Below are 23,292 nucleotides of genomic sequence, written 5' to 3' on the forward strand. Positions count from 1 at the left end.
AGCCCTGCGAGTGCCCCGAGTGAGGGAAGAGGTTCATGCACTGCTCCAGCTCCATCCCCCAATGGAGGAGTCATGTTGGGCACAGCCCTGGTACCCCATATTCCCTGTAATCCATGTTGCAAACGCACCTGGCTAGGTTTTCCTTTTGGTTTGGCTTTAATTTTTTCCACTTCTCCGTGTCTTTGCAGTCCAAAAGCCAAGAGGGATCGATCTTTCACCTCAAAACCACTCAAATCCCACTGAAAATAACTGAATTTTAACTCAAAAGGGCTCATTCCCACCTCAAATTGCTTGTTCCCTCCTCACAAAAACTCTCTCTGAGGTCAAACTCACTCCATTCCACAGCTGCCAGGCTGAGATGCAGTTGGGAGGAGATTGGGAGAAGTGGGATCCCAGTTTGGAGCAGTGAGATGGGGATTGTGTGGGACTGGGTGGGTGGGTTGTATTTGATAGCAAATAAAACTTTCAGAGTTACTGATTTCTGTCCCGTTTGTTTCCAGTCAGTTTTGTTTGCAGAGTGCCTCCTTCTCAGATTATTCAATTCCTATAAAAATCCCATTTTAAAATCATCTAACCCAAACAATCCAAAACCCTATGACCTAATAAAACCACCCACAGTTAATTAATTTTTTAAAAATAATTTTAATTTTTTCAGAGTACTTAAGGATGTTATTAAAGTTTAATTGTTTGGTTAAAATGTATGAGAAATTATAGTGGTGTTTGGTTTTGTGTTTAGTATATTTGTAATATGAATTGTTTAACTAAGGTGTGTTAGATTGTATGTTAGGTTTTTTAGATATTTTTTATCTGAAGTATATTAGCCATCGAGTTAAAACTTTAAAAGGTATTTCTTGGTATATAATTTATTTATATTTATTGATAGTGTTATAATAATAGTTATTGTTTTGGCTTGAATCATTATTGGACTATTGTAAGGAAGACTTGAAATTATTATATTTTATTTTTATTATATTTTATTTCATTTTAATTATAAAATATTGATTTATAATTTTATCATAAATAGTTGAGAGGATAGGAAAGAAATTCAAGGGCAGGAACATTTTTTACTGGCTGGGAACTGGAATTCCAGACCCTGGGAGTGTGTGCAGGACCACACAGACTGGGATCAAATATGGACTGGGATCCTGTGGACTCGGACTGCAGAGACTGGGACCATATGGATCAGGACCACACAGGCTGGGATCAACTGAACTGCGATCATATATGGGCTAGGACCATTTGTTAAAGTAACTTTGTTATATAGTCTTGTATTTGCGGGGTTCCCAGCTGAAGGAAGGAATGATCGATCTGACTCTTTGTTCTTAGAACGCCAATGTATTATTTTATGATACTATATTTTATTAATGAATACTAGACTAAACTATACTGAACTACATTAAAGAATATAGAAAGGATACTTACAGAAGGCTAAAGGATACTAATGAAAAAATTGTGACTCTTTCCAGAGCCTCGACACAGCTTGGCTGTAATTGGCCAGTAAGTAAAAACTCACAGCAGAAACCAATGAAACAACCACCTGTTGGATAAACCACCTCCAACCACATTCCAAAGCAGCAAAACACAGGAGAAGCAAACGAGATAATATTGTTTTCCTTTTTCTCTGAGGCTCCTTAGCTTCCCAGGGGAAGAATCCAGGCAAGGGGATTTTTCCAGAAAATATGACTGCCACATTTCACCCTTTTTTATTTAATTAAAAATAAAAAGAAACTGTGTTTGTAATTCTTCTGCTGGGCCCATGCAGAAGAGAGAACAAACACGTCTCGAGAGGTTTATCTGTTGCCAATCAAAACCTCAGTCAAGTCCTGATGTGGAATGATCAAGGAGATTCTTTACCTGTAGAACATGATCAACTTCTATCATATCACTAAAACAAGGCTAACATTATCAGAAACCCAAACAACAATGCAAAAAAAGTTCACTGTTTCAAGTCCAAACAGCTGAGTTTCAGGAGAAGGTCCACTGACTGGAGATGTTGCTCTTTGACATCTCTGAAAGGTCCCTTTTGGTCCTGAAAGAGATTTGCAGAATCCTGAAACAAAGAATGTAGGATTGTCGTCGCTGGCGGAGGGGAGGAGGAGAGAAGGCCCTCCACAGCTTCTCCTACTTGAGGGAATCCTGGGCAGGTGGTCCAACTCCTAGGAGAGCTGTCTCCTCGATTCTCCTCACGCGTATACAATCCCAGGTAGCTTAAAGAGGTCCAACCAGATGAGGAAGGGGGACTCTGCACACTCTGCTGAGGGTCCAACTGGGTTTATTGAAGGAGCAGTGAAGGATTGCAGGCAGGGTGGGTAGGAGAGAAGCAGGGACGCAACCAAGCTGAAGGGAAGCAGGTGGCAAAGAGCAGGGAGCTGGGCAGGAACAGGGTTTATAAAACTGTAGCGAATAGGAGGGGCTAGGGTACAAAGAACCAATGGGATAGGGTACCAGGGGAGGAGCAGGATTGGAGTGATTGGGGATGTACAAATGAAATGAGGGGAAGAGGGTGGCACCAACATACAGGCCAATGGGGAAGGGGGAACCACAGAACTTTCTGGATCTTTGGGAGGGAGCCATAGTTGACGGACACCTACAGGGGAGTGCCCTCCCAAAGTATCTCCACCCCATTGTCCCTAGGGTCTCCTCCCACAAAAGAACTGCTAAAGAAAAATCATCAACAATTATTTAGAAAATCATTGATAATTATCAAACAATATTGAAAACATTTCTGGAATGCCCTGGCCACAGCCCTTAATTGAACGACCTGGGCTGAGGCTGACTTGTGGCTTTCCAGCACTTTGAGCTAGCTAGCTCTTTCCACCTTTTTATTTTATTTATTCATTTATTTTTCTTTTTCTTAGAAAGGGAAACAGCAACAGCAGGTTTTAGGACGCTGCAGGGGCAGTTTAAAAAAGGACAATGGGAGACCAGGACCATGGAGCAAAGCTTATTACGGCCGGGTGCATCTTGGCACTCAGCCAGGAGCACCCTGTTACCTTTGGGGATCCCCTGAAATACCTTTTCCCTTACTTCAGCCTGTTGCATATTCATAGACCCTCATGCATAGCAAACTTTTCCCTAAACTAGTTTACACGTTCCAAGAACTGTTTAGCATGGCTCCTCCTCAGATCTGCCTTTTCAGAGCATGCAGATTCCTTGGTTGTGGTTTTAGTCCATTCTTATCACCTCCAGTTTTTGGCCCTTGGTCCACGCTGCCTTCAGATGGGGAGTGCTGATACCTTGCAGATCTTACAGGTGTCCTCGTCCTGTGTGCATTGGCTGTTATCCCATCCCAGCAGGCATTTTAACACAAGCAGCTATTTCATGAAGCTTTATTAACAGAAGAAATAAAAAGTATATCTTTACAACAAAGTTACTTTAACATCACACATATAAAATGCATTTTAATATCTATGAAAAGCCAATATTATAATATGTATCCATAACAATAAACCTCTCGCTGAGTGATGGTAGATGTCAGTCCCATGGCCCAGTCCAAGTACTGGGAATTTTGCTCCCCTTACTGGGAATTCCCCTCCCCGTTAGCTTTTTACCCCCATGTTTTTAAGGTCACTAATGTTATGGAGACATATTATAATTTTGGCTTTTCACAGATATTAAAATGGATTTTATATCTGTGGTGTTAAATTAACTTTGTTATTGTCTTGTTTTGAAAAGCCAGGTTTCTGCTAAGGAAGGCAGGGGCCTCCCCTGGAATGGAAAATGCAAACCCCCTCCCTCTGAATTGTTATCATTTAAAAAGTAAGGGGCTCTCAAGCAAAGATATGGGAATAGGAATAACAGTTCTTTTTTTAAGAAAAGTTAAAAATACAAATGCAGTAGTACAAACAAAAAAAAAAGCACTGACAGAGTCAGAACAGGACCTGACACCCAGTGGGTCAGGGTGTTGGCAACAGTCCCAGTCAATGGTGGCTGCAGCCCTCCTGCAGTGCCAGGTGTGGCTCTGTTGGAGCAGGGATCCTGGAGAAAGGTGGAGTTCTCCTCTAAACAACCAGAGGAGCTGTAGATGGGCCTGGTCTTCCTCTGGGAATCCAGTGGGAAAAGGCTGATCCTCTAGGAATCCAGAGGGAAAAGGCTGCTATGGTGTTCCAAACTTCAGATTCTATCCAGTTAGAATCACTTGGCTCCTCCCCCTGGGTGGAGCACCTCCCAATGGGATGATGCCATTTTATCAGCCAGGCAGTGACACTCAGTCGCTCATTAACAGAAGATAATTAATAATTAATGGCCCATTGACAGAAGATATATCCTGGAGGGAAGACTGGTTGTGGAAGAGATAAAGAAAATTGCCCAATGCACAGAAGATAACTGCCCCACCTCTGACAGATGGCAAACACAACACACACTTATCTTGCAATCCAGGACCTGTCCTCACTGGCTGCCCCCATTCTCCAGAGTTCATGGTGTCCAGGGAGGCTGCTGCTGCTGGCGCCAGGAACAAATGAGACGGTGCTTGGTGTCAGAAAGCTCCAGAATTCCATTTCTTACCCCCAAAAGACAGGGAAAAGGCAGAGACATGATGTTTCTACAGGGTATCCAAGGGGTGGAGTTGGGGTTTGGGTAAAGGGAGGAGATCTTAGCAACACAAGAAGGGTGAGATCAAGTTCCCGCCTCTTAGCAACAGGGGCACTCCACACAGAATGCGTCCCCAGGTCCTAAATTCCCCCTAAACTGCCTGTGAAATTGTGGAACTTCAGATATTTTTGGTCAATTTATTTCATTTAACACGGTTTTGGCTGTTTTTAAGAAATAAAGATGAAGCACAAGCAAATTAAGGCCAAACCAAAAGGACAAGCACACAGGGGTATTCCCACCATGGATCACTGGGAATGTGGGGCACCAGGGCTCTGCCCAACATGGCTCCTCCAGCGGGGGATAGAGCTGGAGCAGCGCATGAAGCTCTTTCTGCACTTGGGGCACTCACAGGGCTTCCCTTACTGGTGGCTCCGTTGGTGTTTGTTCAAGTGAGAGCGCTGTGAGAAGCTCTTCCCACACTCCTCACACTCGTAGGGCCTCTCCCCGGTGTGGATGCGCCGGTGGGTGATGAGGGTGCAGTTTAGCTTAAATCCCTTCCCACAGTCGGGGCAGGAGAAGGGCCTCTCCTCTGAGTGAATCAGATAATGACTGAGGAGACTGGAGCTGGTCTTAAACCTCTTCCTGCATTTATCACACTCGTAGGGTCTCTCCCCAGTGTGGGTCTTTTGGTGGAGGATGAGGTAGGAATGCTGTCTGAAGCTCTTCCCACATTTCCCACATCTGTGTGGCCGTTCCCTACTGTGGATGTTCTGGTGCTGAATCAGATGGGCACTCTGTCTGAAGCACTTCCCACACTCCCCACACTTGTAGGGCCGTTCCCCAGTGTGGGTCCTCTGGTGGCGGATCAGGGTGGAGCTCCGGCTGAAGCTCTCCCCACATTCCTCACACTCATGGGGCCTCTCCCCGGTGTGGATTTGTCGGTGCATGACAAGATGGGCATTCTGCCTGAAGCCCTGCCCGCAGTCAGGGCAGCGGAAGGGCCTTTCCTCTGTGTGCGTGCGCTGGTGCTGGAGGAGACTGGAGCTGGTGTGAAACCTCTTCCTGCATTGATCACACTGGTAGGGACATTCCCCAGTGTGGATCATCTGGTGTTTGATCAGCTGGGAGCTCCAGCTGAAGCTCTTCCCACATTCTGCACACTCATAGGGCCCCTCCTCAGTATGGGTCTTCTGGTGCTTGATGAGTTCAGAGCTCCTTCTGAAGTCCTTCTCACACTCCCCACATTTGTAGGGCCGTTCCCCAGTGTGGATCCTCTGGTGGTGGATCAGGGTAGAGCGCCGGCTGAAGCTCTTCCCACATTCCCCACACTCGTGGGGCCTCTCCCCAGTGTGGATTTGTTGGTGCATGGCAAGATGGGAGCTGTGCCTGAAGCCCTGCCCGCAGTCGGAGCAGCGGAAGGGCCTCTCCTCTGTGTGTGTGCGCTGGTGCACGAGGAGACCAGAGCTGGTCTGAAACCTCTTCCTGCACTGATCACACTCGTAGGGCCGTTCCCCAGTGTGGATCTTCTGGTGGTGGATGAGGCTAGAGCTCCGGCTGAAGCTCTTCCCACACTCCCCACACTCATAGGGCCTCTCCCCAGTGTGGGTCCTCTGGTGCACAATCAGGTGGCAGTTCCACCTGAAGCTCTTCCCACACTCTGAGCACTTGTGGGGTTCCTCCCCATTATGAACCTGCTTATGGAGCACCAGCTCCGAGCTCCGGCTCGATCTCCGGCCGCTTTCCTGGCCCAGGCTGGCTCTTTCCCCCTCAGATCCCTGCGATCTGCGTTTGCAGCCCCTCCTCGTGCGGGATCTCCAGGGCTTTTCCTCCCCGTTGGGTTCCTGCGCCGAGGAGTCGCTCAAAACGGCCTCTTCCCTCAGGTTCTGCCTCGGGGATTTGTCCTCCCTGCTCTCCATACTCAGCTCCTGCTCTGGGGGAGGAAGGACAAGGACAGGATGGGATTTGCCTCTTTCCCCCCAGGTCAACTTCAGCAGGATGGCACCAGCAGTGGGGCTGTCCTGCAGCCGGGGGCCGTGCTGGGCTGGGAGATGGAGCAGGACAGAGGGGGAAAGGGGCACTGACTTCCTCCTCACCTGCCTCACTGTCCTGGGGCAATTTCCTCTTCCTCACAGCCTCCCAGGGCTTGGGAATGGGAAATCCTGGTTTGGGGAAAACAAGAGTTGAGCACGTGGACTTTGAAAGTCCCTCTGTCCAAGTTCATCTCTAAAAGTCACCAGCAATCTGGGCTCCAGAAAAACCTTCCATAAACCAAGGTTCAGCCCTGAAAAAGCCTCCCAGGAGTTCCCCATCCCTGGTCCCTTCCCTTTGCTCTTCAGGGCTCCCCCCGTGTCCCAGCTGCTGGCGATCATGCTTGGGTTGGGGGTCACCCTTCTCCTCAGTGCCCGCCCTTCCCAGGCTGCTGGCAGTCCCAGCAATCCCAAAAGCTCCCCCCTCTTTGCCCTCCCCATTTAGGGATGCCAGGGCTGTTTGGGCTCCCGGGTCCCTTTTCCCCTCATTCTCGGCTCTGGGCTGCAGGGGCTCCAAGGAGTCCCCCCTGCCCCTCTCCAGGCTCTTGAGGGTCCCACCAATGGCGGCGCTACCCCCTCTCTGGGCTCCCCACTTTGGGCTCCTGGGGGACACAGGGCTCTGCTCCTCCAGCCTGCCTCTGCCGGCAGCCACCACCGGCACCCCCCAATGTCCCTCCAAGGGGCCTTTTCCACTCAGCCTTAGACTTCTTCATTCTCTAAACATCCTGACCCCAAAAAAACCCAACTGGGGGCAATGGGCTGCATGCTGGGGGTGACTGGAAACAACTGGGCTTATACTGGGATACACTGGATCATGCTGGAAGTAACTGGAATCATACTGGCACTGAGTGCCACTGCATTGAGACTGACTGGGAGTGGTTCTGACCAAATGGGATCATACTGGAAGGAACTGGGACTGACTGGGAATATGCTGGAGGGAACTGGGCTACACTCACAGATACTGGGAACAAAAGTGAGGGTGAAAGAGAGCAACTGGAACCATGTGGAGCACAACTGCTTCATACTGGCAGGGACTGGGAGCACATTGGGCTCATCTTTGGATCATACTGGGAGGGAATGGACTAATACTGGGAGTATCTGAGAGCGACTGGGAACACACCCTGCACAGCATCCCCCATACTGGGCCGGACAGGGAGCACGCTGGGAGCAAATGGCATCATACTGGGACTGACTGGGTTGATCTACGAAGAAACTGGAACCATGCTGGAGGCAGCTGGGACCATACAGGGAGAGATTGGAAGCAACTGGGATTATACTGGGACCACACGGGAGGGCTGGCATGTGACTGGGATCAAACTGGAGCTTACTGGGATCACACTGGGGTTGAAAGGCAGCAACTGGGATCACACTTTGGGCTATTGGGAGCAACTGAGAGAAACTGGGATCATGCTGCAAGCAAACTGGAGGAACTGGGAAGGACTGGATGCATGCTGGAGGCAACTGGGATATTCTGGGCATGACTGAGGGATCATACTGGGATAACTAACACCTTACTGGGGCCACTGGCAGTGCCTGGAAATGACTACAGACATGCTAGGGGCAACTGGGATATACTGGGAGTGTCTGTAACCATACAGGGGGGACTGGAATCACACTGGGAACAACTGGGACCACGCTGGGGGCAACTGGGAGTGAGTGGGACCATGCTGGGAGGGACTGGGATCATCTGGGGAGTGACTGGGACTAGAGCAGGGGCAACTGGGTTCAACTGGGACCATACTGGGAGTGTCTGTAACCATAGGGGAGTGATGGAACCACACTGGGAACAGCTGGGCCCATACTGGGAGAAACTGGGATCACACTGGGGGCACTGGCATCAGACTGGGAGTGTCTGGGAGCAACTGGGATTAGCCTGCAAGTGACTGGGATCATACTGGGAGTGGCTACCATCATACTGGGATTATACTGGGTGTGAATGGATCCTGACTGGGGGTTACTGGGAGTTTATGGACCCATGTTGGGAGGAAAATGTGGACATATTGAGAGCAACTTGGATGAGCTGGAAGGTACTGGAACCATGCTGAGAGGACTAAGACTACAACTGGGGAAACTGGGACCACACTTTGAGCAACAGATAGAAACTGGGATTATGCTAAAGCAAACTGGGAGTAACTGGGTAAGACTCGGATCATTCTGAGGTAACTAAAACATACTGGGAGTGTCTCTAAGCATCCTGGGGGGATTGGAACCACACTGGGAACAGCTGGGATCATGCTGGGGTCAACTGAGACAATGCTTGGGGAAACTGAATCTACTCTGGAGGCAACTGGGCATGACTGGAACCCTGCTGAGAGGGACTGGGATTATTCTTGGAGCAACTGGAATCATAATGGGAGGAAGTGGGAACATCTGGAATTATGCTGGGAGCAACTGGGATCATACTGGGATTGACAAGGAGTAGCTGTGAGCAACTGGAATTGTGCTGAAAGCAACTGGGAGAAAGTGGAAGTGACTGGGAGCATGCTGGGGCTGACTGGGATATACTGGGAGAGACAGGGAGTCACTGGGATAACACTGGGGGCACTGCGATCAGACTGGGAGCTACAGGAATTTGACGGCAAGTGACTGGGATCATACTGGGAGTGGCTACAATCAGACTGGGATTAGAGTGGGTGTGATTGGACCCTGACTGGGGGTTACTGGGAGCTCCTGGGCCCATGCTGGGAGCCAATTGGGGACAGAATTAGAGGAACTGGGAGCAACTGGAGTAATACTGGGGGCAAGGGAGCCACACTGAGGTAACTGGGAGTGCCTGGGAATGACTACAAGAATGTTCAGGGCAACTGGGATGTTCTGGGTGTGTCTGAAACCATATGGGTGGTGACTGGGACCAAACTGGGAGCAACTGGGATTTTGCTGGGGGAACTGGGAACACGCTGAGGGAGAGTGGGAGTGACTGGGGCCCTGCTGGGAGAGATTGGGCTCATACTGGGAGTGCCAAGGAAACTGGAAGCACATGGAGGGACCAACTGGGCTTATAGTGGGAGCAGCCACTGCAGACGCCAGGACCCCCCAAAAACACCTCCCGGGGACCCCCGATGTCCCCCCGAGGGCAATCTGCGGCTCGGCTTTGGAGCCCTGTCAGTTCCAAACATCCCCCCAAAAAACCCCAAACCCAGGCACCCCCTGGCAGATTTGGGCCGAGCTCCCCCTCCCCGGGCACCTGCGGGACGGGGGGCGATGATCCCAGGGCTGCCATGACTTCAGGATTCCCTCTCTCCTGCTCCAGCTGTTTCCTGCTGCCACTCAGCCTCTTTCTCCCTCCCTCCTCCTCCTCCCGCATTCCCAAAGGCCGAACCCTGAGGGGAAAGGGGGCAAGGAAAGGGCGGAACTGTGAGGGGAAAGGGGCCGGCCAAGGAGAGCCATGGTCCTAAAAGGGCCCGGTTTCCTTTAAAATCACCCAAAAGGGCCTCAAATGCAGCCAAAATCCACCAGGTTTGGCCTAAAAACAGCCAAAAAGGATTAAAATTATCCAAAGGGGTCTAAAATCCAACCAAAGGGGCCCAAAATTTCCCAAACGTGTTTACACTTGCCTCAAATGGCCTAAAATCACCCAAATGAGCCTAAAATCCATCCTGTCTTGACAGAAATCACCTACATTGACCTAATGTTATGAACAAAAAAGTTAGCATTCTTTTAAAGAGAAGGAGCTGCAGAGGAGTTTTCAGTTGAGCTAGGAATTGATCGCTGGCCAAGAGTTCTTTGTTAGTGAAATGTTGGAATCACCCCTTGAGTATCCTTAAGTACCACCGTTTAACTCTCTATTGTAGAGAATTCTTGTTTTTCAGAACCACCCTAGCCTGTTGCCAGGAGGATGACAACCTCCCCTCAGACGGTGGGGAGAGGGAGAAATTTGCATCTCAGGAGACATACAAATTTATCTCAAACCCAAAACTGCACTGGGACGGGACCTTCACCAAATCCTGGAAAATACCCCAAAAAAGACGAGCCAAAGCGGAATTGAGAGGTCAGGGTGGTGTCTGGACAGCAGGGCCAAGGTGCAAAGCTGGCAGAGATGCTTGAAAACCTCGGTCACTCCTCGCCCCAACTAAAAATGATGCCAGTCGGACCCAGGACCCCCTGGACTGATAACCCAAACTGAGAAACCTGGGTATACCCCCACTGCTCTTGCGAGGACAGGACTCCGGGCTCTGGCCCCTAGGGGACAGAGCTACAAATCCTCCTCTTCTGAGTCACTGCTGGGAGCGGCGGCAGAACTCCCCAGATCTGACAAAACCCCACTTTGAGCTGATCACTTTAATAAAGGCATAAAAAGGAGGAAAATCTCCTGCCCTGTTTATTTCAGCTGGGGCCTCGTCCGGGATTGCCACACCTGAAGAGGACAACAGGACTGGGACGGCCGCCCACCCTGCGACCTCCAGGACAGCTAGCTATCAGGACCAGAGAAGATCAGCTCAGGACCAGTGACGCTGAGGAGTGCCGGATTGGTGAGAAAATACCGGCGGCGGGAGTGGGGGCGAGTGAGTGGAGTGTGAATGAGACGAGGACTGGTAGCTCAGATTCTCGAAGCGAGTGGGACCTCCTTGTACCACGTTTTCGGACTCCCGCGAGGGGGCCGGCCGGGAACGGAGGGAAGCATGTGGAATTAGTGTGAGTGAGAGCCTCTGAAGGGGGAAGGAGGGCCCCCCCGCTCCGGGCGTGCGGAGGAATTTTGTGTGAGTGGCATGCAAACTAAGTCCTGACGAAGGAAGTCAGGCCTCGGCGAAGGAAGCCGGGTTTTAAGTCCTGAGAAATCAGGCAGTGGTTTTTCCTGACAAAGGAAGTCAGGCACGAATCAGGCTCTTGGGCCGGGGTTTCGTGTTTAAAGTCCTGATAGACATAAGACCTGACATTAAGTTAGGCAGTCAAGAGATCAGGCAGTAGTATAAATATAAAGTCCTGAGCTTCAGGCAATTTTTTCTTGAGATGTTTTTCTGTTGAGACCTGAAAAATGGGAAGATGTAACAGCAAGAAAGCCGGCAAGAGGTTGAGGAATATACCTCCCAATATTCCCTTAGGGGAACTGTTAGAGAGATGGGATTCTATAGAGGCCACAGAGGGATTAGATAAGGTTAAGATGATCCATTACTGTGTAGAAGTTTGGCCAGAATTAGAAGTGCAGGGGGGATGGCCCTGGTGTGGGACAAAGGACAAGTGGATGTGTCAGCAGCTGAGTCAATATCTGACAGCTCAGGAGGACACTGAACCCGAGCAATTATTGTATGTAGATTGTTGGTTAAAAAATGCTATCGGGGATGAGGGTGTGAAAATTTGTAAGATCCAGAGGAAGAAAGAGGGGAATGAAGGAGGGGATGTTGGAATTAGTAAAAGATGGGACCCCCTGGATTATTTACCGCCGGGTGCCCCTTTACCTTATAATCCTCTTCCTCGGGCACCTCAAAGAGCAGATCCGGCCTTTCCTCCGGCTGCTATCTCATTACCACCTCCTGTAATTCCTTCTATCCCTTTGGCTTCCTCTGCGGTAGACCCAGTATCTCCCCTAGTAACCACTCCCTTACCACCCCCCTTCAGCTCCCTCAGTTCCTTCTGCACCACCACAAGCGCCTACTCCACAGGCTAAATTCACTACCCCTTCTCAAGCTCCACTTAATATGCATGCAGGCTCTTCTCCCCCTCCTACTGCTGTCCCTTTACCTCCTCCTAGCTGTATTCCAAAATAGACCCAGACACCACGGAAGGCCAAGTGTTACTAAAGGTCCAATTTGTTACCAAATCTTGGCCTGATATACGGAGAAAACTGGAAAAGATTGAAGATTGGCAAGAGAAGGACATGAATGAATTACTGAGAGAAGCATTAAAGGTGTATTTAAGGAGGGACGAAGAAAGAGCAAAGGCCAAAGCCAGGATCATGGTTGCGGTAGCTAGAGAAAGTGTAGGGGCAAACGACTCTATCCCACGATCCGAGGGTCCACCACCAGGAGGAGGCAAGGATAGGACAGTACTGTCAGGTGTGAGCGGAATAGAGAGACCTCAAATCAGGCGCTGCTATTATTGTGGAGGGATAAGTCACATAAGAAAGTTTTGCAGAAAGGTCAGTACTGATGAGGCAATAGCCAGAGAACAAGATGATTTTGGGAGGATTCTTAGGGGTGATTATTAGGGGGGTCAAGGGCTTTAAAGTTTATGACACCCGATGTAACATCTAGAGGAGCCCTTGGTATACTTTAGGAGACCCCTAAATGAAGGATTTGAATTTGTGATAAATACAAGGGCACATAAAGCCTGTCTTAACAATGTAGCAGAAGATATAGTACAATGCCCAAAGACATCTAGGGTTGGACAAAACAGCTGGGTGAAGAGATATCCAATAGCACCAAGATTGGGCAGTAACACCTAAATTTGTAATAAGTGATGTGAGATCAAAAGGTACCTTATTGTTTTCTTGTAGTGTGTGAAAGTGAAGTCACACAAAGTCGGCCTCACCTTCCCGGGCGGGTGGGAAGTGAGGGGCAGTGGAAAGAGTGCATGACCCGCAAACCAGGTTTTAGTCCCCGGGCAGGTGGGGGCTTTAGCCAAAGGTGTGTGTGTGACCTGCAAATCAGGCTATGGTCCCTGGGCAGGTGGGGGCTTTAGCTGAAGGTGTGTGTGTGACCTGCAAACCAGGTTTTAGTCCCCGAGCAGGTGGGGGCTTCAGCCAAAGAGTGTGTGTATGGCCTGCAGAGATGCACTATGTGTCTTGAGAGTGTGAAGGAATGTGGGAAGGTGAATGAGAAATTGAGTGAATGTAGATGAATGAAAGTACGGGTAATGTGGATTGTGCACATCTCCTTAGAGGGAAGTGTATTGTGTTGAAAAGTAGTGTGTGAAAAAGTTTGTTATGAGTGTAAGTGATTAAAAAGGTAGTTATTAAGCTGTTAGTGAAATTGAGAAACAGAGGCAAAAGATGAGTAGATAAGATCTTGAAAATACAATAGAAAACTAGTAAGTTAAAGAAAAAAAAAAAAGAAAAAAAAAAAAGAAGAAAAAGGCATACCAGAAGAGAACTCCCAAAACATTATCTTGGAGTTAAGTTAGCTAACAGAAATGAATATGATTCCTTGCAAATTACAAGGTATGAAAAAGTTGAGAGAAACATGCAAGCTATAGAAGAGAGGGAAATTAACCAATTATACATAACATTAACCCAGGAGATTTGAGTTTTAAAGAAATCATTAATGCCTATACTTGCAAGCCCCTTTCAGGTACTCCTCATTGCTAATTCAACTGTGCAGACCAGAAGAAAGAGTTGGACCCACTTCACCAGATCCCACACTACTCTCCCTTCCAGGCATTGGTTCACCTTCTGGCATTGGGCCAGAATCCACACCACTCGCATCCTCTGGCATTGGGCCAGAATCCACACCACAGTCTTCCTCTGGTATTGGACCGGGATTCACCTTCTAGCATTGGACTTAATGACTCACCCCCTAACTCAGGACAAGAGTCAACCACATCACAAGTCAATTCAGCAGGGTATACTGTTATAAAAGGACCAAAAGACTTAAAATTGACGCTCAGAAGGAAGAGTCAAAAAGACTGAACTGTATGAGGAAATAGATTGGTATCAGAATCAACATATCTAAGAGTGTTGTAAGACAGTTTTGTGTTTAAATGAAGTTTGTAAAATGTTACCAAAAAAAAAAAAAAAAATTGTTTAAGTAATTCTGGTAAAAATTCTGGGTAAGCTCCCCCAACTCAAAATCAAACATTCCAAGGTAATCTTCTACAAAGCACCCTCCCTAGGAGAAATAAAAATTAGTAAGGACAGACCAAGAGAGGTAACCAGAGAAGTGGGTAAAAAAAAAAAAAAAAGGACTCTTGAAGGGCTTAAAAAGAAAACTTCTTCTAAGTGAAATCCTCAAGAGGCAAGACCCGTGGGGGCATGCTGTGTAAGATGATCCATACCGCACTCTTGGGAAGGGTAGTAATGATGGCTTTAATTGCTGGTGCTCTGGGGAGCCCAGGAAAGCCGTGCTGTGAGTGCTACCAACCCCTCGAGGAGGGAGAAATAAGCTCCTTGTCAAGAGTCCATACAAGTTATAACCCTAAATCTGTTAACCTCTCCCAACTGGTCTTTTGTGAAAAGGATGAGAAAAGATGGATGGCCCATAATACTGCCACTTTTATGCAGCAACTCCTGGGAGAGTGCCCTGTAGGAGAAGCCGGTTTGAGCTTTGAACGTGATGTTACTGAAGCAAGCTTGGTAAATCTGGTAAAAAGACAAGAGATGGTAAAAGTGGTAACAAAAATGGTTTGTAAAAGGTATTTAGCAGTTTTGTCTGTAAAGAAAAAAGAAAGGGACAAGAGTATTTACTATGAAGCATATGAGTGTACTGAAAAAGAGATAAACCCCTTGAGGAAAATGAAAGAACTGTGTAAATGTTGGGAAAGCCCTAAACCCCTGGTTTTGATCTCTGGTATTACAGCATACACTAAATTGTCAGGAGATTGGTCTGGTGGTTGTACTACTGGAATGATAACACAACATTTCTCTTCATTACATAAAGAGTCTGGATCAAGTTTAGGAGTTCTTATATACAAAGATTTAAGAGAAACCAAACAGAAGAAGCAAAGTACAATAGAAATTGAGAGAAGTCAAAATTGTAAGGGCCCAATTCAGACCCCGATATCTATGTTAAATAAAATCATCAAGCTCCAGGCAGTATTAGAAATAAAGAATGCAATTATTAGAAACCACTCAAACGAGATAAGAAAATTAGCACATGTAAACAACCAAGAACAAACTCCTACACTTGATTCCAGTTGGTGGGATAACCTATGGACTTTCAAAAAAGATTTATGGGGAGAGGGGACTTTCCCCACTGTGTGTATACTTGGAGGATTGCTTTTTTTTTTCTGTGCTTATGTCTCTGTGCCTTTAAAACAGTAGTACCTGCTGTTCAAGCCAACCTGAAGAAACCAAAGAATGTAACAAAGTTAAGTAACTATGATTACAAGACTGCTCAGGAAATTTATAATCAATACAAAAAATTTAAGTTGATGCGAGCTTAGGTTTAAGCTCGATCAAAGAAAAATAGGGGGGGACTGTTATGAACAAAAAAGTTACCTTTTTTTTAAGAGAAGGAGCTGCAGAGGAGTTTTCAGTTGAGCTAGGAATTGATCGCTGGCCAAGAGTTCTTTGTCAGTGAAATGTTGGATTCACCCCTTGAGTATCCTTAAGTACCGTCGTTTAACTCTCTATTGTGGAGAATTCTTGTTTTTCAGAACCACCCTAGCCTGTTGCCAGGAGGATGACAACCTCCCCTCAGACGGTGGAGAGAGGGAGAAATTTGCATCTCAGGAGACATGCAAATTTATCTCAAACCCAAAACTGCACTGGAATGGGACCTTCACCAAATCCTGGAAAATACCCCAAAAAAGACAGGCCAAAGCGGAATTGAGAAGTCAGGGTGGTGTCTGGACAGCAGGGCCGAGGTCCGAAGCCGGCAGAGATGCTTGAAAACCTCGGTCACTCCTCGCCCCAACTAAAAATGATGCCAGTCGGACCCAGGACCCCCTGGACTGATAACCCAAACTGAGAAACCTGGGTATACCCCCCACTGCTCTTGCGAAGACAGGACTCCGGGCTCTGGCCCCTAGGGGACAGAGCTACAAATCCTCCTCTTCTGAGTCACTGCTGGGAGCGGCGGCAGAACTCCCCAGATCTGACAAAATCCCACTTTGAGCTGATCACTTTAAAAAAGGCATTAAAAGGAGGAATATCACCTGCCCTGTTCATTTCACCTAACATCACAAAAAATCCCAAAATGCCCTCCAAAACCCCCAAGAATCCTACAGATTCCCAGTGGAACCCACCAAAATTTAAAACAACTCCTAAAAATTTCAATAAATCCAACTCCAAGAAACCCCACAAAACCCTATTGAAATCCACCAAAATCCAAAACCCCCCAAATCCACAAAACACCCCAAAATCCTGTAACCCCGCCCCCAAAACCCAATAATTCCCCCTAAACTGCCAATAAAATCTCCCAAAGCCTAAAAAAACAAGTCACAAATCCCCCAAAACCCTCTGTAAACCCCCAGATCTCCACAAATCTCCCCAGAAACTCCCACACTCCTGGATCGGGGGCACCGGCCGGTGGAACAGGAGCCACTTCAGGGGACCCTCGGAGCTTTTTGGGGAGGGGGCACCATGGGAGACCCCCCTAAAACTGGGGAGGGGGAACCTCCCCCTGAGGTTGTTGTGCCCCCTCCCCCTGAGACCAACAGACCCCGGTTCAGGGTGGGCCAGGGACCCCTTGGGATGCCCAAATATCCCCCAGGACCACTCCAGGAACCCCAAACCCCCAAGAGCCCCCCCAAGGTTGGCCCAGGACCACTCCGGACCCCCAAACGCTCCCCAGGACCCTCAGACCCCCCAGCTCTCCCCAAAATTCACCCCAGACCCACCTGAGACCCCCCCCCAAATCCATCAGACTGCCCCAAATCCCCCTCAGACACCTCAATCCCCCTCAAACCCTAGGAAATCCTCTCAGACTCCCCCAAGTTCCCCCCAGACCCACCTCAGAAACCCCCAGATCCCATCACAATCTCCCAAAATCCCCTCAGGCCCTCCCAATTCCCCTCAGATCCCCCTAAACCCACCTGAGAACGCTCTAGACCCTCTCAAGCTTCCCCCAAGCTCCCGAAAGCAGGTTCAGACCCACCAAAGCCCCCTCACACCCCCTCCTTCCCCCCAAACCCATCGCACACCCCCCTATTTCCCGTCAATGCCCCCAAAAATCCCGCGTTTCTCCTCAAACCCGCCCCAAACCCCCCCCAGTTTGCCCCCGACCCCACCTCAGCTCCTCCTCTGCCGCTCTGCACTGGCAATCTCCCGCCCAGGCCGCGTGCGCGGGCTCCCAGCCAATAGCAGCGCGCACCGCCCCCCATCAACCAATGGCCGCGCTGTTTGTCCCCGAACCATTCAATCACGGCGCGGCTCCCCTCAGCAACGCCCGCCTTCTCCGAGCCGCTCCGGCCATACCAGAGGCGAGCCCGAAGCTGCGCCCCGTTCCCCGCCGCCGCCGGGACCCGCCGGACTCAGGACAGGTGCGGGAGGGACCTGAGGGGGGATCGGGGGGGGAGGGTCCTGAGGGGTCTGGGGGGGTTTTGGGGAGGGGTTTGGGTGGGGTCTGGGGGGTTTTGGGGAGAGGTCCTGGGCGGATTAGGGGGGGGGTCTGAGGGAGCCTGAGTTGGGTTTGGGGAGGGGTCTGGAGGGGTCCTAGGTGGGGTCTTGGGAAGGGTCTGGTGGGTCTCAGGGGACATCCTGGTCTGGGCCCGATTAGGGTCTGGGGGCTCTCAGGGGCTCCTGGGCCAACCCTGGGGGATTTGGGGTTCCTGGAGGCGTCCTGGGGGAGATTTGGGGGTCCCGGCGGGTCCCAGGCCCACCCTGAACCGGGGTCTGGGGGTCTCAGGGGGAGGGGGCACAGCAGGGGTTCCCCCCCGCGTTTTGGGTGGTCTCCAATTGTGCCCCCTCCCCAAAAAGCTCCGAGGGCCCCCTGAAGTGGCTCCTGTTCCTTCGGCCGGTGCCCCCTGATCCAGGATGGCCCCAGTGAGTCTGGGGGGGTTTTTGGGGATTTTTTGGGCATTTTGGGAGGGTTTTTGGGGATTTGGGGGTGGCTTTTTTGGGCTTTTGGGGATTTTGTTGTTCATGGGGGAATTACTGGGTTTTGGGGTGTTTTGTGGATTTGGGGGGCTTTGGATTTTGAGGGATTTTATTGGGGTTTTGTAGTGGGGTTGGTTTTTGGGGGTATTCATTTAAATTTTTGGGAGTATTTTTAAATTTTGGTGGGTTCCATTGGGATTTTGTGGTATTCTCTGGGGTTTTGGAGAATCTTATTGTAATTTTGGGGGGTCTTTGGGGGTTTTTAGTGGAATTTTGTGGGGCCTTGGGTGGTCTGTGGGTTGACCCTGGGTGTGGGGAAGGGCTGAGAGGCACCAAAATCTCATTTAAACCCCCAAAAGACCCAATAAAACCCACGACATCCTAATTAAATGTCACAAAATCCAGTTAGAACACCCTAGAATCCAAATAAAAGCCCACAAAGTGTCTTGAAATCCCAACAGCCCCCCGCAAAATCCCAATTAAGCCCCATAAATCCTCCAAAAATATCCCCAAAACCATAGAAAGTCACACAAAATCCTACCAAGACCTAAAGAAATCCTGGCAACACTGGAAAATCCCCACACAACCCTCCCACATCCCAACAAAAATCCCAAAAAAGCCCAGTAACCCCTCCTAAAATTAAAAAAAAAAAAAACCAAAAATTTCAAAAAACCTTCAAAAACCCCCAGAAAAACACCCCCCCCAAAAGTTCCAATAAAAAACCCCAAAAACCAAACTCCCAAAATCCACAACCCCCCCAAAATTCCCAACTCCCCCAACCCAATAATTCTCTCCATAAACCCCAATAATTGCCCCAGCAGACTCCCCCAGCCCAAAAGCTCCAGATGTCCCAGCCCTCCCTGGTCCCTCCCAGTCCCACCCAGGCCCAGCCCGGGGCTGTGGCCAAAACTGCCCGGGCTGGGCCTCAGGCTCGGCCCTTGGGGGCATTTTGGGCCAGCCTGGGCAGGTTTAGGGTGGGCTCAGATCCCTGATAGGGATTCTCAGCCTTCCAGGGCACATTTTGGGCCCCTTTGGCTGATTTTGGGCTAAATCTGGTGGGTTTGAGGGGGGATTTTGGATCCCTTTGGATGATTTTAGGCCCATGTTGGTGAGGTTGGTTCGCATTTGGGTGATTTTAGGATAAACTGGGTAGTTTGAGGGTGGATTTTAGATCACTTTGGCTGATTTTAGGTCCATATGGGTGAACCTCATTCTTTCATAGGTGATTTCAGTCCCCTTTTTTTGGAGATTTTGGGCACATTTTGTTGGATTTTTATGTTTTTAGGTCAAACCAAGCCATTTTAGGGTGATTTTAGGTTCCCTTGTGTTGGTTCTGGGCAAGTTTGGGTGACTTTAGGCAAAACTGTGTGGATTTTTGGGTGGATTTTAGGTACCTTTCAGTGAATTCAGGAAAAACCAGGTTCTTTCAGGGTGGATTTTAGGTGCATTTGAGAGATGCAAGGGTGATTTAAGGCCATTGTGTATGGGGTTTAAAACATTTAGGGCAATTTTAGGCCCTTTTTGGTTGAATTTTAGATTCATTTGGGTACTTTTAATGCTATTTGGCTGATTTCAGGCCAAACTGTGTGGATTTAGGGCAGATTATGGGGCCCCTTTGGCTGATTCTAGGCCAGACCTGGTGGATTTTGGCTGCATTTGAGGCCCTATTGGGTGATTTTATACCAAACCAGGCACTTTTGGGACCGCGAGTGGGACCTTTTGGGACCATCCTGCAGGTGCCCGGGGAGGGGGAGCTCAGCCCAAATCTGCCAGGGGGTGCCTGGGTTTGGGGTTTTTTGGGGGGGAATGTTTGGAGCTGGCAGGGCTCCAAAGCTGAGCCGCAGATGGCCCTTGGGGGGACATCAGGGGAGTCCCCAGGAGGTGTTTTTGGGGGGTCCTGGGGTCTGCAGTGGCTGGTCCCAGTATGAGCCCAGTTGGTCCCGCCGTGGGCTTCCAGTTTATGTGGCACTCCCAGTATGAGCCCAGTCTCTCCTAGTCGTTCCCTATGATGATGCCCTTTGCTCCCAGCAAGGTCCCAGTTGCTCACAGTTCCTGCCACTTTGATCCAGTGTGTTCCCAGTTCTCCCAATTCTCCCCTAGCATAGTCCTAGTCACTCCCAGTATGATCTCAGTCTCTCCCAGCAGGGCTCCAGTCACTCCCACTTGCCCCCAGCGTGTTCCCAGTTCCCCCAGCACATTCCCTGTTGCTCCCAGTCTGGTCCCAGTCACCACCCATGTGGTCTCAGACACTTCCAGTATATTCCAGGTACCCTGAACATTCTGGCAGTCATTCCCAGGCACTCCCAGTTACCTCAGTGTGGTTCACTTGCCCCCAGTTTTATCCCAGTTGCTCCCAGTTCCTCTAATTATGTCCCTAGTTGGTCCCAGCATGGGCCTGGTAGCTCCAAGTAACCCTCAGTCAGGATCCAGTCCTACCCACTCTGATCCCAGTCTGATTGTAGCCACTCCCAGTCTGATGCCAGTAGCCCCCAAGGTGATCCCAGTTGCTCCCTGTCAATGCCAGCATGGCCCAATATGCCTCCAGTATGATCCCAGTGACTCCCTGTCTCTCCCAGTATATCCCAGTCACCTGCAGCAAGCTCCCAATCACTCCCACTTTGTCCCAGTTGCTTTCAGCACGATTCCAGTTGCTCATAGCCGCTCCCAGTCAATCCCAGCATGATTCCAATCACCGTCAGTGTGATCCCAGTCTGACCTAGCATGGACCCAGCAGGTCCCACTGTGATCCTAGTAATATCCCAGTTCCTCCCATTATGATCCCAGTTAACCCTAGATTAGTCCCAGTCCCTCCCAACAGGACCCCAGTCATGCCCAGTTGCCCTAAGCATGGTCTGAGTTGTCCCCTGCATGATCCCAGCTGTTCCCAGTGTAATTCCAGTCTCCCCAGGATGAGTACAGACACTCCCAGTATATCCCAGTGGGCCCACTAAGGTTCCAGTTACCTCGGAATGATCCCAGTCTTTCCCAGTAACTCCCAGTTGCCTCCAGCATGATCCCAGTTGGCACACATGTAGTCTCAGTCCTCTCAGCATGTTTCCGGTACCTCTCAGCCAATCCCAGTTTTCCCAGTGTGTCGACATTGTCCTCCCATCATGGGCCCAGTAGCTCCCAGTAACACCCAGTCAGGTTCCATTCACGCCCAGTATAATCCCAATATGACTGTAGCCACTCCCAGTCTGATGCCAGTACCCCCAGTGTGATCCCAGTTGTTTCCCAGCATGGGCCCAGCTGTTCTCAGTGTAGTTCCATCACTCCCTTATGGTTACAGACACTCCCAGTATGGTCCCAGTTGAACCCAGTTGCCCTTGCTCTAGTCCCAGTCACTCTCCAGATGATACCAGTCCCTCCCAGCATGGTCCCACGCACTCCCAGCTGCCCCCAGTGTGGTCCCAGTTCTCCCCAGCATGGTCTTGGTTGTTCCCAGTGTGATTCCAGTCCCCCCAGTATGGGTACAGACACTCCCAGTATATTCCAGTACCCCCAGCATGTCTGTAACCATTTCCAGACACTGCCAGTGGCCCCAGTAAGGTGTTAGTTATCCCAGTATGACCCCCTCAGTAATGCCCAGAATATCCCAGTTGCCTCCAGCATGCATCCAGTCCTTCCCAGTTCCTCCAGTTTGCTTGCAGCATGATCCCAGTTTCAGTTGCTCCCAGTAGGCCAAAGTGTGATCCCAGCCGCTGCCTTTCAACCCCAGTATGATCCCAGTAAGCTTCAGTTTGATCCCAGTCACATGCCAGCCCTCCCAGTGTGGTCCCAGTATAATCCCAGTTGCTTCCAGTCTCTCCCAGTATGGTCCCAGCTGCCTCCAGCATGGTTCCAGTTGCTTCCTGGATCAACCCAGTCAGTCCCAGTATGATGCCATTTGCTCCCAGTGTGCTCCCAGTGGCTCCCAGCCAGACCCAGTATGGGAGATGCTGTGCAGGGTGTGTTCCCAGTCGCTCTCAGATACTCCCAGTATTAGTCCAGTCCTTCCCAGTATGATCCAAAGATGACCCAGTGTGCTCCCAGTCCCTGCCAGTATGAAGCAGTTGTGCTCCACATGGTTCCAGTTGCTCTCTTTCACCCTCACTTTTGTTCCAGTCCCTCCCAGTATCTGTGAGTGTAGCCCAGTTCCCTCCAGCATGTTCCCAGTCACTCCCAGTTCCTTCCAGTATGATCCCATTTGGTCAGAACCACTCCCAGTCAGCCTCAGTGTGGTCGCACTCAATGCCAGTGTAATCCCAGTTACTTCCAGCATGATCCCAGTTGATCCCAGTATAAGCCCAGTTGTTTCCAGTCACCCCCAGCATGTTCCCAGTCATTCCCTGTCAATCCCAGTTGGGTTATTTGGGGGATGTTTGGAGAATGAAGTCCAAGGCTGAGCGGAAAAGGCCCCTCGGGGGACATTGGGGTTGCGGGTGGCGGCTGCTGGCAGAGGCAGGCTGGAGGAGCAGAGCCCTGTGTCTCCCAGGAGCCCAAAGTGGGGAGCCCAGAGAGGGGGGAGCACCGCCATTGGCGGGACCCTCAAGAGCTGGAGAGGGGCAGGGGGGACTCCTTGGAGCCCCTGCAGCCCAAAGCAGGGAATGAGGGGAGAAGGGACCCTGGGAGCCCAAACAGCCCCGGCATCCCAAAATAGTGAGAGCGAAGAGGGGGGAGCTTTTGGGATTGCTGGGAGTGCCGGCAGCCTGGGGAGGGCGGGCACTGAGGAGAAGGGGGATCACCAACCCAAGCGTGACCCACAGCAGCTGGGATAGGTTTGAACGCCGAACACCAAAGGGAAGGGACCAGGGACAGGGAACTCCTGGGAGGCTTTTTCAGGGCTGGATCTTGGTGTTTGGGAGGTTTTTGTGAAGCCCAGGTGGCCGGTGGCTTGTAGAACTGGACTTGGGCAGAGGGACGTTCAAACTCAATCTACTCATTCCTTGTTATCCCAATACCAGGATTTCCCATTCCCAAGCCCTGGGAGGCTGCGAGGACGAGGAAGATGCCCCGGGACACTGAGGCAGGTGAGGAGGAAGTCAGTGCCCCTTTCCCCCTCTGTCCTGCTCCATCTCCCAGCCCAGCATGGCCCCTGGCTGCAGTACAGCCCTGGGGGAATCT

At 50.1% G+C, this 23,292-nt stretch overlaps 3 protein-coding genes across 3 annotated transcripts in view; 2 read left to right on the forward strand and 1 right to left on the reverse strand.

The window, feature by feature from the left end:
• The window catches only part of LOC132340972 (zinc finger protein 436-like), a 39,394-nt gene that overhangs the window by 12,891 nt on the left and 3,211 nt on the right, over positions 1 to 23,292 (forward strand). The window contains exons 2-3 of the mRNA XM_059872229.1: positions 18,070 to 18,135; positions 23,133 to 23,198. The gene's annotated coding sequence lies outside the window, so the exon portion shown is untranslated. The remainder of the gene's footprint in view (positions 1 to 18,069; positions 18,136 to 23,132; positions 23,199 to 23,292) is intronic.
• LOC132340950 (zinc finger protein 883-like) overlaps positions 1 to 23,292 on the forward strand; it is a 47,078-nt gene that overhangs the window by 6,577 nt on the left and 17,209 nt on the right. The gene's annotated exons all lie outside the window — the stretch shown is intronic.
• On the reverse strand, positions 3,316 to 17,449 carry LOC132340955 (zinc finger protein 135-like). The gene is made up of 3 exons (XM_059872207.1): positions 17,382 to 17,449; positions 6,627 to 6,692; positions 3,316 to 6,463 (listed from the first exon to the last, which is right to left on the reverse strand). The coding sequence occupies exon 3, from the start codon at positions 6,447 to 6,449 to the stop codon at positions 4,953 to 4,955; it is 1,497 nt and encodes a 498-aa protein (XP_059728190.1). The 5' UTR covers positions 6,450 to 6,463; positions 6,627 to 6,692; positions 17,382 to 17,449; the 3' UTR covers positions 3,316 to 4,952.

Source organism: Haemorhous mexicanus, chromosome 34 (assembly GCF_027477595.1).
Source record: "Haemorhous mexicanus isolate bHaeMex1 chromosome 34, bHaeMex1.pri, whole genome shotgun sequence".
In the NCBI taxonomy this organism is placed as follows: domain Eukaryota; kingdom Metazoa; phylum Chordata; class Aves; order Passeriformes; family Fringillidae; genus Haemorhous; species Haemorhous mexicanus.

Bases quoted from the DNA above. Each gene is read 5' to 3' on its own strand.
- LOC132340955 (XM_059872207.1), bottom strand. From the start codon at position 6,449: ATGGAGAGCAGGGAGGACAAATCCCCGAGGCAGAACCTGAGGGAAGAG.